The 13,175-nt window shown below is 34.6% G+C and overlaps 1 protein-coding gene across 3 annotated transcripts; it reads left to right on the top strand.

Moving 5' to 3' along the window:
- Positions 1-797: 797 nt before the first annotated feature.
- LOC127638393 (G/T mismatch-specific thymine DNA glycosylase-like) lies at positions 798-13,089 on the top strand. 3 transcript variants are annotated; one of them, XM_052119891.1, is made up of 11 exons: positions 798-1,108; positions 1,717-1,775; positions 5,559-5,728; positions 5,809-6,050; positions 6,170-6,239; positions 6,320-6,455; positions 6,551-6,633; positions 8,890-8,984; positions 9,099-9,270; positions 9,407-9,547; positions 11,883-13,089. In XM_052119891.1, exons 2-11 carry the CDS (start codon positions 1,717-1,719, stop codon positions 12,017-12,019), a joined length of 1,305 nt encoding a protein of 434 aa, XP_051975851.1. In that variant the 5' UTR covers positions 798-1,108; the 3' UTR covers positions 12,020-13,089. The 3 variants fall into 3 exon arrangements, with proteins under 3 accessions (XP_051975851.1, XP_051975852.1, XP_051975853.1); XM_052119892.1 differs by lacking the exon at positions 1,717-1,775; XM_052119893.1 differs by lacking the exons at positions 798-1,108; positions 1,717-1,775 and adding an exon at positions 4,630-4,659.
- Positions 13,090-13,175: the final 86 nt, after the last annotated feature.

Here is a 13,175-nt window from a genome sequence, read left to right as displayed (position 1 = left end):
AAATGCATAACACAAACGTGTTTCAACAAAGTACCATGACAAAACTAAGGTAATTTTTGAAAGACAAAAATAAGTAGTGTTTGTAGGTTACATAAAAATAGTAATTTACTGCAAATTACTAAATAACTTCATCTAAAGTTGTAATTATATTTCTTTACTAATTACTTTTAGGTTTCTAAAATAATTTTCTGCTCAACAAATTTAAAGTAATGTCTATATTTATACCTTGATTGTTACACTCAAGTCACACACGGCACCTTACATTTCTCCTTCACAATGACTTGTTAAGGGCCATAATCCATGTATGCTACATAAATAATATATATGAAATAAGCATAACCCTATAATGTACTTAAAGTAATTAAATTAATTGGAAAGTCATTAACTGTAATCTGATTACAATATAAAATGTAATTTATTACATTACTTTTTTGACTAAATAGAAATTCGATTACATTTACTAATTACTTTGTAATTTCAACAATTATCTAACACGACACTAAAATAATGACTATAACGTACTCCATGGAACTTTATTTATTTAGGACGGTCCATATCTGTTTCTGATACATCGTGAAAAAAACACGTTTTAATTTGTCGTTCATATATTTTTAAAGCAAACAAGACAATGAGTTGCCACCGTTAAACTTTATTTTGACAAGCTTTATTTTGACAAGCTTTATTTTGACATTAGCTGAACGGGAAACGGGCGTCTCTTCTTGATCTAAGCGTAGCCAATGGGAGACACGTTTTGAACCGTTTAAATATCATAGGAGAAGGTGTTTATATACCAACACTTTTGGGGGAGCAATTTTTCAATGTCATAAAGAAATTAAGACAAAATAGTACCATGAATATATGTGATACGTTTAGAATTTTTATTGTAAAATATATACATTAGAAATGCAGTTCTACTTTATTTCTAACATATCCGAAAAGATCGTGTCCGCTGTGCCCAATATACCCCCTGTATTCGTGCTTTGGTACACTCCACTGTCAAACTGGTATCTCGATGTCAGTCTTGTCTTTGTTGCTTTTTCACCGGTTTTGTTCCTAAAACGCGAAAATCAGCATTTCACTGGATTATCGTTCTAATCAAATCACAACGGTATGTATTATTTTTTTTCATACCAAACATAGCTTTATTTAATTAATAACACTATGGAAAGGAATATTACTTCGATAGAAAGCGTTCTGCACAGTTAGCGACCATCATTCATTGTACTCAATGAACTAGCATACTAGTCCAGTGTTAGCCGAGCATGCTAAACAGTGTAACTTACATTGCTTTGTTTACAAGAAATAAAGGATTAAGTCGCAGTTTACCTGTGTTTTTAATGCTGCATTGATATGTAATTGCTAACTGTACTTTTATATCGCCATATACTAGCAGTTGGTTGATAAAATAGCCTATCAGGATCAGATGTGTGAGATGTCCAGGATGACTACGTGGTGTCCAGCACATCAAATCTCTGTTTTTGTAACAGACTTATTGGTCACCTGGGGCTGTATATGTATTTTTTTTCTTTCTTATATAACGTTATAAGTTATAATTTAATTCGTATATTTAACTGTTTTTGCTGAAAGTTATAATTAATATGGGGCCATTAAAGTGCCACTCAAAGGCTGGTTAGACATAAGAATTCTCCTGTGAGAATTACACTGAAATTGCTCTTGAAATCAACACGAATATTGATTTATTTAAATCCCGTAAAGATGGATGAAAGGCTCTATGGATCTTTGCCAAATGCCCCCTCGGAATACCTCCAACAATGGTGAGTGAGTGTCCCCAATTTGTCATCGATTGGAGACAAGATTAATTACGATCCCATTAATTCTATTATGCTGTGATAATAGAGTGATTCCCACGAAACATGTCAAAGAAGTGTTCTGGTCATATTTAACCCCAAATCAATACTACAGGTGAAACTCGAAAAATTAGAATATCGTGCAAAAGTTCATTAATTTCAGTAATTCAACTTAAAAGGTGAAACTAATATATTATATAGACCCATTACAAGCAAAGTAAGATATTTCAAGCCTTTATTTGATATAATTTTTATGATTATTGCTTACAGCTTATGAAAACCCCAAATTCAGAATCTCAGAAAATTAGAATATTACATGAAATCAATTAAAAAAAAAGGATTTTAAATACAGAAATGTCGGCCCTCTGAAAAGTATAATCATGCATATGTACTCAGTACTTGGTTTGGGCCCCTTTTGCATTAATTACTGCCTCAATGCGGCGTGGCATGGATGCTATCAGCCTGTGGCACTGCTGAGGTGTTATGGAAGACCAAGATGCTTCAATAGCGGCCTTCAGCTCTTCTGCATTGTTTGGTCTCATGTCTCTCATCTTTCTCTTGGCAATGCCCCATAGATTCTCTATGGGGTTCAGGTCAGGCGAGTTTGCTGGCCAATCAAGCACAGTAATACCATGGTCATTGAACCAGGTTTTGGTACTTTTGGCAGTGTGGGCAGGTGCCAAGTCCTGCTGGAAAATGAAGTCAGCATCTCCGTAAAGCTTGTCTGCTGAAGGAAGCATGAAGTGCTCTAAAATGTCCTGGTAGACGGCTGCGTTGACTCTGGACTTAATAAAGCACAGTGGACCAACACCAGCCGATGACATGGCTCCCCAAACCAACACAGACTGTGGAAACTTCACACTGGACTTCAAGCATCTTGGATTGTGTGCCTCTCCATTCTTCCTCCAGACTCTGGGACCTTGGTTTCCAAATGAGATGCAAAATTTGCTCTCATCAGAAAAGAGGACTTTGGACCACTGAGCAACAGACCAGTTCTTTTTTTCTTTAGCCCAGGTAAGACGTTTGACATTTGAAGCCCATGTCCAGGACCCGTCTGTGTGTGGTGGCTCTTGATGCAGTAACTCCAGCCTCAGTCCACTCCTTGTGAAGCTCCCCACACATTTGAATGGCCTTTTCCTGACAATCCTCTCCAGGCTACGGTCATCCCTGCTGCTTGTGCACCTTTTTCTTCCACACTTTTCCCTTCCACTTAACTTTCTATTAATGTGCTTTGATACAGCACTTTGAGAACATCCAACTTCTTTTGCAATTACCTTTTGAGGCTTTCCCTCCTTGTGGAGGGTGTCAATGATGGTTTTCTGCACAACTGTCAGGTCAGCAGTCTTCCCCATGATTGTGAATTCAACTGAACCAGACTGAGAGACCATTTAAAGGCTCAGGAACCCTTTGCAGGTGTTTTGGATTAATTAGCTGATTAGAGTGTGACACTTTGAGCCTACAATACTGAACCTTTTCACAATATTCTAATTTTCTGAGATTCTGAATTTGGGGTTTTCATAAGCTGTAAGTCATAATCATCAAAATTATATCAAATAAAGGCTTGAAATATCTTACTTTGCTTGTAATGAGTCTATATAATATATTAGTTTCACCTTTTAAGTTGAATTACTGAAATTAATGAACTTTTGCACGATATTCTAATTTTTCGAGTTTCACCTGTATGTATATAGATAGATAGATATGCAAACACTGGCAGCCTAAAGTTTGGAATAATGTACAGATTTTGCTGTTTCGGAAGTAGTAAAACAGCACCATCACTATTTGAAAAAAGCAATTTTTGATCAAATCTAGATAGGCCGCATTTCCAGCACCGTCCTTGAGTAATTATGCTAAATTGCTCATTTGGTTCTAGAAAATCACTTGTGATTAAATCAAACACAGCTGCAAGATATTTGATTAATTATATTTAGCATAACATTGTCTTTGTGTTTGTTTTTGAGTTGACACAGTATGCAGTAGACTGGCATGTCTGAAGGTCAATATTAGGTCAAAAATGGCAACAAAAAAAGAAATCGCTTTCACCAGAAACTCGTCAGTCAATCACACAACAGATAATTGGAAATGAGTGTTATGAATCTTAATCCCATTGAGCTTTTGTGGGATCAGCTAGACTGTAAGGTGTGTGAGAAGTTCCCGATAAGACAGCCACATCTATGGCAAGTGCTACAGGAAGTGTGGGGTTAAATGTCACCTGAGTATCTGGACAAACTGACAGCTAGAATTTCCAAGGATCTGCAAAGCTGTCATTGCTGCATGTGGAGGATTTTTTAATGATAACTTTTTGAAGTAGTTTAAGATGTTCTGAATTTTTTTTCAAATTGTAATAGTAATTTTTCATTTATGTCCTGATATACATTGTGATAAGTTGAATGCCACTTTGGTGAATAAAAGTAAAAATGTCTTTCCATAAGAGCAAAATCTGTACATTATTCTGAACTTTTGGCCACCAGTGTGTGTGTGTGTATATGTGTATATATATATATATATATATATATATATATATATATATATATATATATATATATATATATATGTATGTATGTATATATATATATATATGTATATGTATATATATATATGTATATATGTATATGTATATGTATATGTATATATATATATGTATATATGTATATGTATATATATATGTATATATATATGTATATGTATATATATGTATATATATATATGTATATATATGTGTATATGTATATATATGTATATATGTATATGTATATATGTGTATATATATATATATGTATATGTATATATATGTATATATATGTATATGTATGGATAAGGTGGAGAAAAAGGCCAATAACAGATTCATCGGGTGAGAGTTTAAAATTTTGATTTGAAGAATGTTAAAAAATTACAAAACTATAACAGTCACAGATGAAGAGGCTACAAGAGTCAAAAATGTATCAAATCCTAGATTAAATTAGTTGTTCAACCAATATCCTAAGTATAACATTTTACATTACTTATATAATCAAAATTGTGTCAGCCACAGAGGAAAAGTGAGAAATCATAAAACAATTATCAGCATAGATTTTTGCCAATAACAATAGTTCCAAAACGCAACTATTGGCACAGATTAATCTTTAAACCGATATATCGGTTTAACTCTATATATTATATAGGCAGTATATTCATGTAACATATAGTAAAAAGGTTTAGGCACTTGTGAAAAATGTTGCAAAGTGAGGATTTCTTCAAAAATAATGAAATAATTTTCATTTATCAATTCACGTCATACAAAGTCCAGTAATCAAAAAGCTAAAAAAAAAAAGCTAAATATTCGGTGTGACCACCTTTTCCTTCAAAACTTCTCCCAGGTACACCTGGACACAGTTTTTCTAGGTTGTTGGCTGATAGGATGTTCCAAGCTTCTTGGGGAATTTGCCACAGTTCTTCTGTCTATTAAGTCTGTCTTAATTGCCTCTGTCCCTTCATGTAATCCCAGACTGACTCGATGTTCAGTTGCAGGGCTTACTGTTCTTATTTTCTATTTGCAAAAGGAATGTTTGTCTAAAATTTATATTTCCTATTGACACACTAAATCTTAGGATATATAGTTAAAAGGCACTTAAGATGTTTCACAAAAAACATTTGCTTAAGATGGTTAAGACTTTTGCACAGTACTGTATATGATTGTAATGTTTAACTGGATGTTTTATGGTATTTTCATTTGGACTGATGACTTTAGGGCCTGTTTTATTTTTTAAATAGGGTTCAATCAGCTCAGCAGCATCTGCAAGCCCTTCAGGCTCAATATCCCCACATGGCTAATGGCAATGCTGCCTTTATGATGGAAGGACCAAGAGGAGAGAGGGGCATGCAGCAGATGCCTGTACACCCCGAAGATGCTGCTCAACAGGAACCTGGTGCTCCACAGCAAGGTAGTTTGCCCAGTTAATTCAGTAGAATGTAGTTAAATTAGGCATATCAATATTTGATGGCATTTTTTATCCTCTTGTAGCACCTGCTAAAGGTAAGAGAGGAAGGCCAGCAAGCAAAGAGCCTAAAGCTAGAGCTAAACCTGGACCCAAACCTAAAAAACCCAAGGAAGATAAGAAGGCCCCACCTGCGGGACAGGAAAAGATTGATGAGACCTTCAAGAAAGTGAAGAGGAAAGTCGATCGCTTTAAGGGCATGTCAGAGGAGGAAGTCATGAAGAAGACACTGCCTGACATCCTTACTTACAACCTTGACTATGTCATTGTAAGTTTACATTCTTCTTTGTCTGGAATAACTTTTTGAATCAGGTAAAACATTTACTGTGTTTAAGTGTCCCCAAAGAGAGCCTGAAATGACACATTACTTGTTTTTTAACTATATAGATTGGAATTAATCCAGGGTTGATGGCAGCCTTCATCGGAAAATGGTTCCCTGGACCAGGAAACCACTTTTGTAAGTTGGCTAGTATTCTACTGATCGTTGGACCCAAGCACCCATAATCTGTCAAATCTGTAATTTTGTCTGTCTTTCAGGGAAGTGTCTTTTCCTGTCAGGATTCACAGACAAGTTGCTAAATCACATGGATGATCAGAGTTTGCCAGAGAAATACAGCATTGGCTTTACAAATATGGTGGAAAGAGCAACGCCAGGAAGCAAAGATCTCTCAACGTATGATAATCTTGGTAATTCAAGAAACATTCATGACTTGGTGAAATGGTGATATTCCTCTAACCTTTTTTTTATTTTTATTCACCCCCTGTCAGTAAAGAGCTTCGAGAAGGAGGAAAAATCCTAGTAGAAAAATTAAAGAAATTCAAGCCACTCATAGCAGTTTTTAATGGGAAATGTAAGTATGTGGTCGATGCTGATTTAATGCATTAATTACAATTTAATGTTAGCAAATGAGACATACAAAACATTTTGTAAATTAAACAACTATACACAGTAATTCACAAAAGCAATTTTTAATGCCAAAATGCGCACATATTCAAAAGGCTGCTGGTAGATTTTGCAACTGACAATATGCAAAATTAGCACTTTTATTAATTTATAAATCTCAAAACTCCCAAATATTGTCAGATTAAATAAATATTCCGTGTTTAGTACAAGTTAAGCTCATTCCACAGCATTTATGGTATAATGTCGATTACCACAATGTTTAATTTTGACTTGTCTCTCCTCCTGGGTTGTAGGCACTTACAATGGAAGTGAATCGGGCCAATCTGTAATTGTTAAAATACTCACTGTTTCAAAAGCATAGACACAAGACATAAACTATATGTGTGTTAACATGATTTTAATATGATAAAATTGCTTTCTAACCTTTTCTGTGTAAAGCTATATCCAATTTGACACACTAAACCCTAAAATGACTTAAAAAGTGACGATTTAAACACATTTACAGCTCAAATAATACACAAGTTTTAACAGAAGAATTAATGTGCTTTTATAAAATTATACTCTTCACATTTCTGCCTTTTTAAACCCTCCAAAAATTGGCCCCATTCACTTCCATTGTAAGTGCCTCAATGCCACTTAGATTTTTGCCTTTTTTAAAGAAAAGGACGGGCGAGTCAAAAAACAAATTGTGTTAATAAACATAAGCCTAGTTTCCGTTTACTTTTCACGCTATTTTGTTCTCGACAAAGTGAAAATGCCGAAATTTGCCGTCTTCTGCCTGTTTCTGACAGGACTGTAATATTGGTCCTGATGTTGCGTCTATTGCAGGTTAAACCAAGTAGTGGGGAAAACGTTCAGTCTTATTATAAGGACCATTCATCGATGTGTATATGCTGTGTGCAGCTATTAAAGAAAAATGTATGCAGTGTAATATCAGTGTCAAATGATACATTCCTGATATTTAATAAGCTATTTTGAATAATCATCTAATCTAAAGCATTGCCATCACAACTGCATTACGTCCCGCATATTTCTCCATCAACTTTTAATGACCAACTGAAATTGATTATCATCTCAAATTAATTTTAGTGTCATAATGCAATTTACATTTTCTGAAGAAGCTCAGCAAATGCGATCTGAGGTAAAGAGGGTTAGCTTGAAAATATTTAAAAGTTTTAAAATGTTCAAAAGCTAATTTTCTGAAAGTGAACTCTGCATTGGACAAATAGTTCTGATAGTTTTTTCTGATAGAAAAAAAAGTGCAGAACATTCTGAGAATGTCATTCAGCTGACTTTTTTTTTGTATACAGAACAGCGTAAGGCTAATTTAAGTTTGTGTAAAGAAAAGGCATATATAGGTCTAAAAATATTTTTTTTGTTTGGTAATTTCTTAAATTTATTACAGAGAATTTTGCCTGCATTTTTTCAAAAGTAAGCTAAACAATAATTTTATAGAGTCGGGCTATATGTTAGTGTTCCTAAAAAGCACACTCAAGCTTTCTCCTAGTATTGTGTATTTATTTTTAAATTAAAACATCTTTGTGCACAGAAATGACGTTTTTTGTTCTGTGGGCTAATTACATGATGGCCGTGTATTATTTTTGAATGGTGTGGAAAAGAAACTTTAATAAATAAACGGATAGCTACCGCAATTAAAGTAATCGCAAAGAGTGGCCATTCATTTGTTTTCCTTGCACTTGTCAATGTACATGATAGGAGATATTTGTGTTGGCACTAGTGGAAGTGTCGTGTTTGCAGCATCGGATCTGTATGCCATTAAGATCAATCCAAAATCGTGTACAATAAATTGCCTTTCAAAGATGTATTCTGTCGCCATGATTAACACAGGCTAACCAGTGGGGTAAATCCTGTCATGTGACACTACATTTTACCAATTACCAATTTTATCAACAAAAGGTGTTTCCAAACCTGTTTTTCATGACATTTGATGTATCGACATAGTATATGCGCTAGAGTTAAACCGAAATATATTATAGCGATAATTTGCATTTCCATCAGCTTTATTTTGATGCAATAACATTGTTTTCGCAAAACAATCCTTGGATGGAAACTTGAGAAAAATTGAGCTTAACTTGTATTGAACCCGGAATATCGGAATACCAACTACCCACAGATATTGATTGTGAAGTATAAACATGATGGGGGTAAAAACACTTTCATTCAATGGTTACTTTTGTTTCAGGTATTTATGAAATGTTCTGTAGAGAGATATTTGGGAAAAAGCCCAAAAAACTTGATTTTGGCTTACAGCCTCACAAGATTCCGGACTCTGAGACAGTAAGACACAATTTTCACTGGTTTGATACATGAAAAATTTGCAATGGAGCACAACTCCCCATTGATTAGCTTCTGTGGAGGATATGACAGTCCAATCTTCTGCTTTTTTTTTAGGCTTTGTACCTGATGCCCTCTTCCAGTGCACGCTGTGCTCAGTTCCCACGTGCTCAGGACAAAGTGCATTTCTACATCAAGTTGCGAGAGCTCAGGGACCAGCTGAAGGGTGTAATCAAGAGCAAGGAGATTGAGGAAGTGAACTATAGCTTTGATCTCGGCCTGGCCAAAGGTAAATGCATTGCTCTTGAGTCTATCTATTTTATGATTCCCATCATTTTCTTATATACGTAATGAGAATCATTAATCATATTCACACAATTATGGACTGTATTTGACCACTGCGTCTGACTCTCGCTCCCTTTCAGAGGATGCTAAGAGGATTGCCGTCAAGGAGGAGCAGTATGATCCTGGTTATGAGGCAGCTTTTGGGGGAACTTATGGAGAACCTGCTCCTGATATCGGCCAAAGCAATGGATTTTGTAACTTCTCCACAACCGAGGAGACAGGTTGGTAGCCTTGTAAGAGTCATGATTATATATTTGGGATCAGAGTACTTCATTAAAGGGATAGTTCACCCAAAAAATGTTATTCTCTCATTTTTTTACTCACCCAAATGCCATCCCAGATGTTTATGACTTACTTTCTTCTACAGAACACAAATAAAGATTTTTAGAAGAATATCACTGCTGCTTAGCTCCATCAAATGCAAGTGAATGGTGACCAAAACTTTGAATCTCAAAAAAGCAGATAAAGTCAGCATAAAAGTAATCCATAAGACTACAGTGGTTTAATCAGTGTCTTCTGAAGAGATGCAATCGGTTTGGGGTGAGAACAAACCAAACAATCATGATTTCAAGCTTGATTACACTTCCTAGCACTTGACGCAAAGAGTTATATCTTGGACTGTTCTCACCCAAAATCGATTGGATCGTTTCAGAAGACACTGATTAAACCACTGGAATCGTATGGATTACTTTAATGATACAATTATCTGCTATTTGGAGCTTCAAAGTTTTAGTTACCAGTGATATTTCAGAATAGAAATATTCTAACATTATTTTGATTTCAATTAATTCAAGTTAACAAATACATAATCCTGACAGAGTAACTTCTTTTATGTCTTTATTTGTGCAGAGTAGTATTTGCATAAATAAAGATTGCACACAGCTTTAAGAAGAAACATTTAGCTGTATTATTTAATACTTAGTTTGAGCTACAATGTGTTGTTGTTAGTAACATACATATTCTGTGGTAATAATGCGGTTCTTTTCTTGATTGTTCTTCCCCACTGGAAAACAATCCTAACATCGACACATCTGTGCCCTATACCGCCCTTGAAAATGTAAAAAACAACTATCATGATGAACCTGGTTCAGTATAAAAAAAGAAAAGATAAATCATCCAAATGTCTATCAGGAGAAATTTCTGGACATAAGATGCAGCTTACCATCCCATGTACCAGTGTACAAAAAGTCAGACTGTCATGTATCGGCAGTAGTAGTGATTGGTCCAAAACATTTTGGCAAGTGTATCCCTGGACAGAGTTCAATTTTCACAGCTGAAGCTTGTGCATTACTTCTAGCTCTAGAACAAATAGAAAAGGAACAACAAAGTCACAGATTCTTTTTAATTTGCACAGATTCTAAATTCTGTCTGCAAGCACTTGAGTTTCTGAAAACTTAACATCCTACAAGTATTAGCTTAATAGGAAAAGTGGACTTTTTAAAAGGAAGCACTTCAGTTGGCAATGACAGAATGTAATATACCAGCATCTGACGTTAAACCCATATTGAATCTGTACATTCACAACAATGGAACAATGGAATGAATGCATATATAACAAACTACATGAGGTGAACCCAGTACTAAATCAAGGAGTTTGTTTTTATTTTGAAAATAGATGACCAGGTCGTATATACGAGATGTCGAATCGGTCACTTAAGACTCACTCATTAATACTTATTGACAGGGGAAGAGAAGCCAGTTTGTGATTTATTTAAGAAGTTCTTGAGTGTAAAACATATTTTAATAGAATGTCCATTTATACATGATATTAGACAACATTTTTATTCAGAGATTTTTTTTTTTTAAAGGTTTCTCCTGGAATAATTTTAGAATTTCTATCATATATTAAACTGAAAGATTCTATATAATTGTTATTATTACTATTGTTATTATTGTTATACATGTATATTTTTGTATATTGATTGTTTTTGCCATGATTATAGCCATTGATGCTGATATGACATCAAATTATAAATAAATAATAACCCACTGGAAAACATGATTTTAAAGATTTAAATATCTTTCCTGAGCACTTACGGTGTGCATCAAGTATTGAGGACATCTTAGCACATGGTTAATTTCTGTACCAGAACTTTAAGTTGAGAGGATCCAATCCACCAATTAAGTTTATCTTCTCACAACACTACCTTTTGTGAAATATTATCCAACGTTTAAATATGCAATTAAATTATTTTAGCATTCACAATGTTTCAAATGTATTTATTAATGTTTCTCTATGTTTACTGATGTTTACCCGTCATGGCAGCAGGGGCTTGTTTGATGAAATACCATCTGTAGTTATTCAAATATTTGTTTTGTAAAGAAATTCATACTTGGATGCAATTTTTATTTTTTGTATATACAAAACTCATTTCATGAATTTAAGCCTTTAGATCATAAAGTTTTCAAGATCAAGAGAAACATAAATTAAGTCAAAAGGGTTGAAACTTTGGACTGGTTCTGTATTTTAAATCTTTATCAGTTCTAAAACATTTATAGCTGTTACTGGGCCATTGTGGCAAAGTTTGATGTCTGTTCATGTGTTTTAAACATCAGCACAAGCAGCTGAGAGGCCACCTACGAATCCAAACCCAGTCGACCAAGTTCAGGATGGTCAGTGGATGACACAGTCTTTTGCTGATCAGATCCCAGACATCTGCAGCACCTCTCAAGGCCAAACCTGGGGTGTATGAGGACGGGCCAAGGTGTGGGACTTCATATGAAGCCTGTTTGGGGGAGTTCCTGTGCTCTTCCAGGAAGAGCTCTTCTCAAAACTTTACCCAGGAGTCTTAAAGTATCTCCTACATTCTACTGTGACAGACTGTTACATTTTAATTACGCAATCTGTGATCGGTGTGGTATGCCACATTGAGTAGATGGTGGGATTTCAGGAATCATTCGAGGAATCGCAGTAAGTCAACTTGCACAAGGAGAATTCAATAGCTGCTACGCTCAGACTGAACCTCAGGACTTCAATTGGAGACCCTTAAGATCTTTGATATCTCTTTTTCAAAGAAGACACTCTTTGAAAACAGTTTTTGCAATTAATTACAATTAGAACTTTTAGGAAGTAGCATTTCTATGGAATTGGAATATATACTCATCTTTTACATTAATGGTTTAGAGTCATTGTTGTTACTTTTAGTAGTGTAGTGTATGAAGTTCTGAGTTTATTACATTACTTTTATGTGAAATCAGGGACAGAAGCTTGATTTGTTTATAAGTAGAGTATTTCATTTGATATTTTTAGATGGGATGTACTGTTGAATGCTTGTGTAGTAATATTTCAAATATTACTTCACAATACTTTCAAGGCCTCAATCTTAAAGACCATTTACTTCATAATGCAGAATCCTTCTGGATAAAGTTTTAAAAAAATGTGTATCTTTTTTAAAGTGTCATGTGACAAACAGGTGTTTTTACATGTTGGAAGATGCCACCTTCGATTTAGATGGTAGCTTTTATAATGCCACATTAAAACAAAGTTACAATTAAGTATGATTGTACATTTTAACATACTATATTTAGCCACGTCCCATGTGCGGAAGTATGCTATCAACGTTTAAAAACTGTTCACAACCACCTCTCCGCCTTCAACAGTACTGTAAATCACAATATGGTGTGACAGATTATAAAAATGAAGATGGCTGAACTAAATTTGAATATCAGACATTGAATACTGAGTAATCCAAATGCTCTTACTTTGTGCTCTTTTTATACTTGCTGTAAACATGATTATCTTTTTTTGTTCATTAAAATACACTTATCGCTATTTCTGCCCGTGCACATTTATTTCTCTAATATAAGTTAGAATTAGACCCTATATAAGAGATCAGTGATGTTTCCAGT

The sequence above is a fragment of the Xyrauchen texanus genome, chromosome 46, assembly GCF_025860055.1.
Source record: "Xyrauchen texanus isolate HMW12.3.18 chromosome 46, RBS_HiC_50CHRs, whole genome shotgun sequence".
NCBI classification, from domain to species: Eukaryota; Metazoa; Chordata; class Actinopteri; order Cypriniformes; family Catostomidae; genus Xyrauchen; species Xyrauchen texanus.
This window is presented reverse-complemented; position numbering and strand designations above follow the sequence as displayed.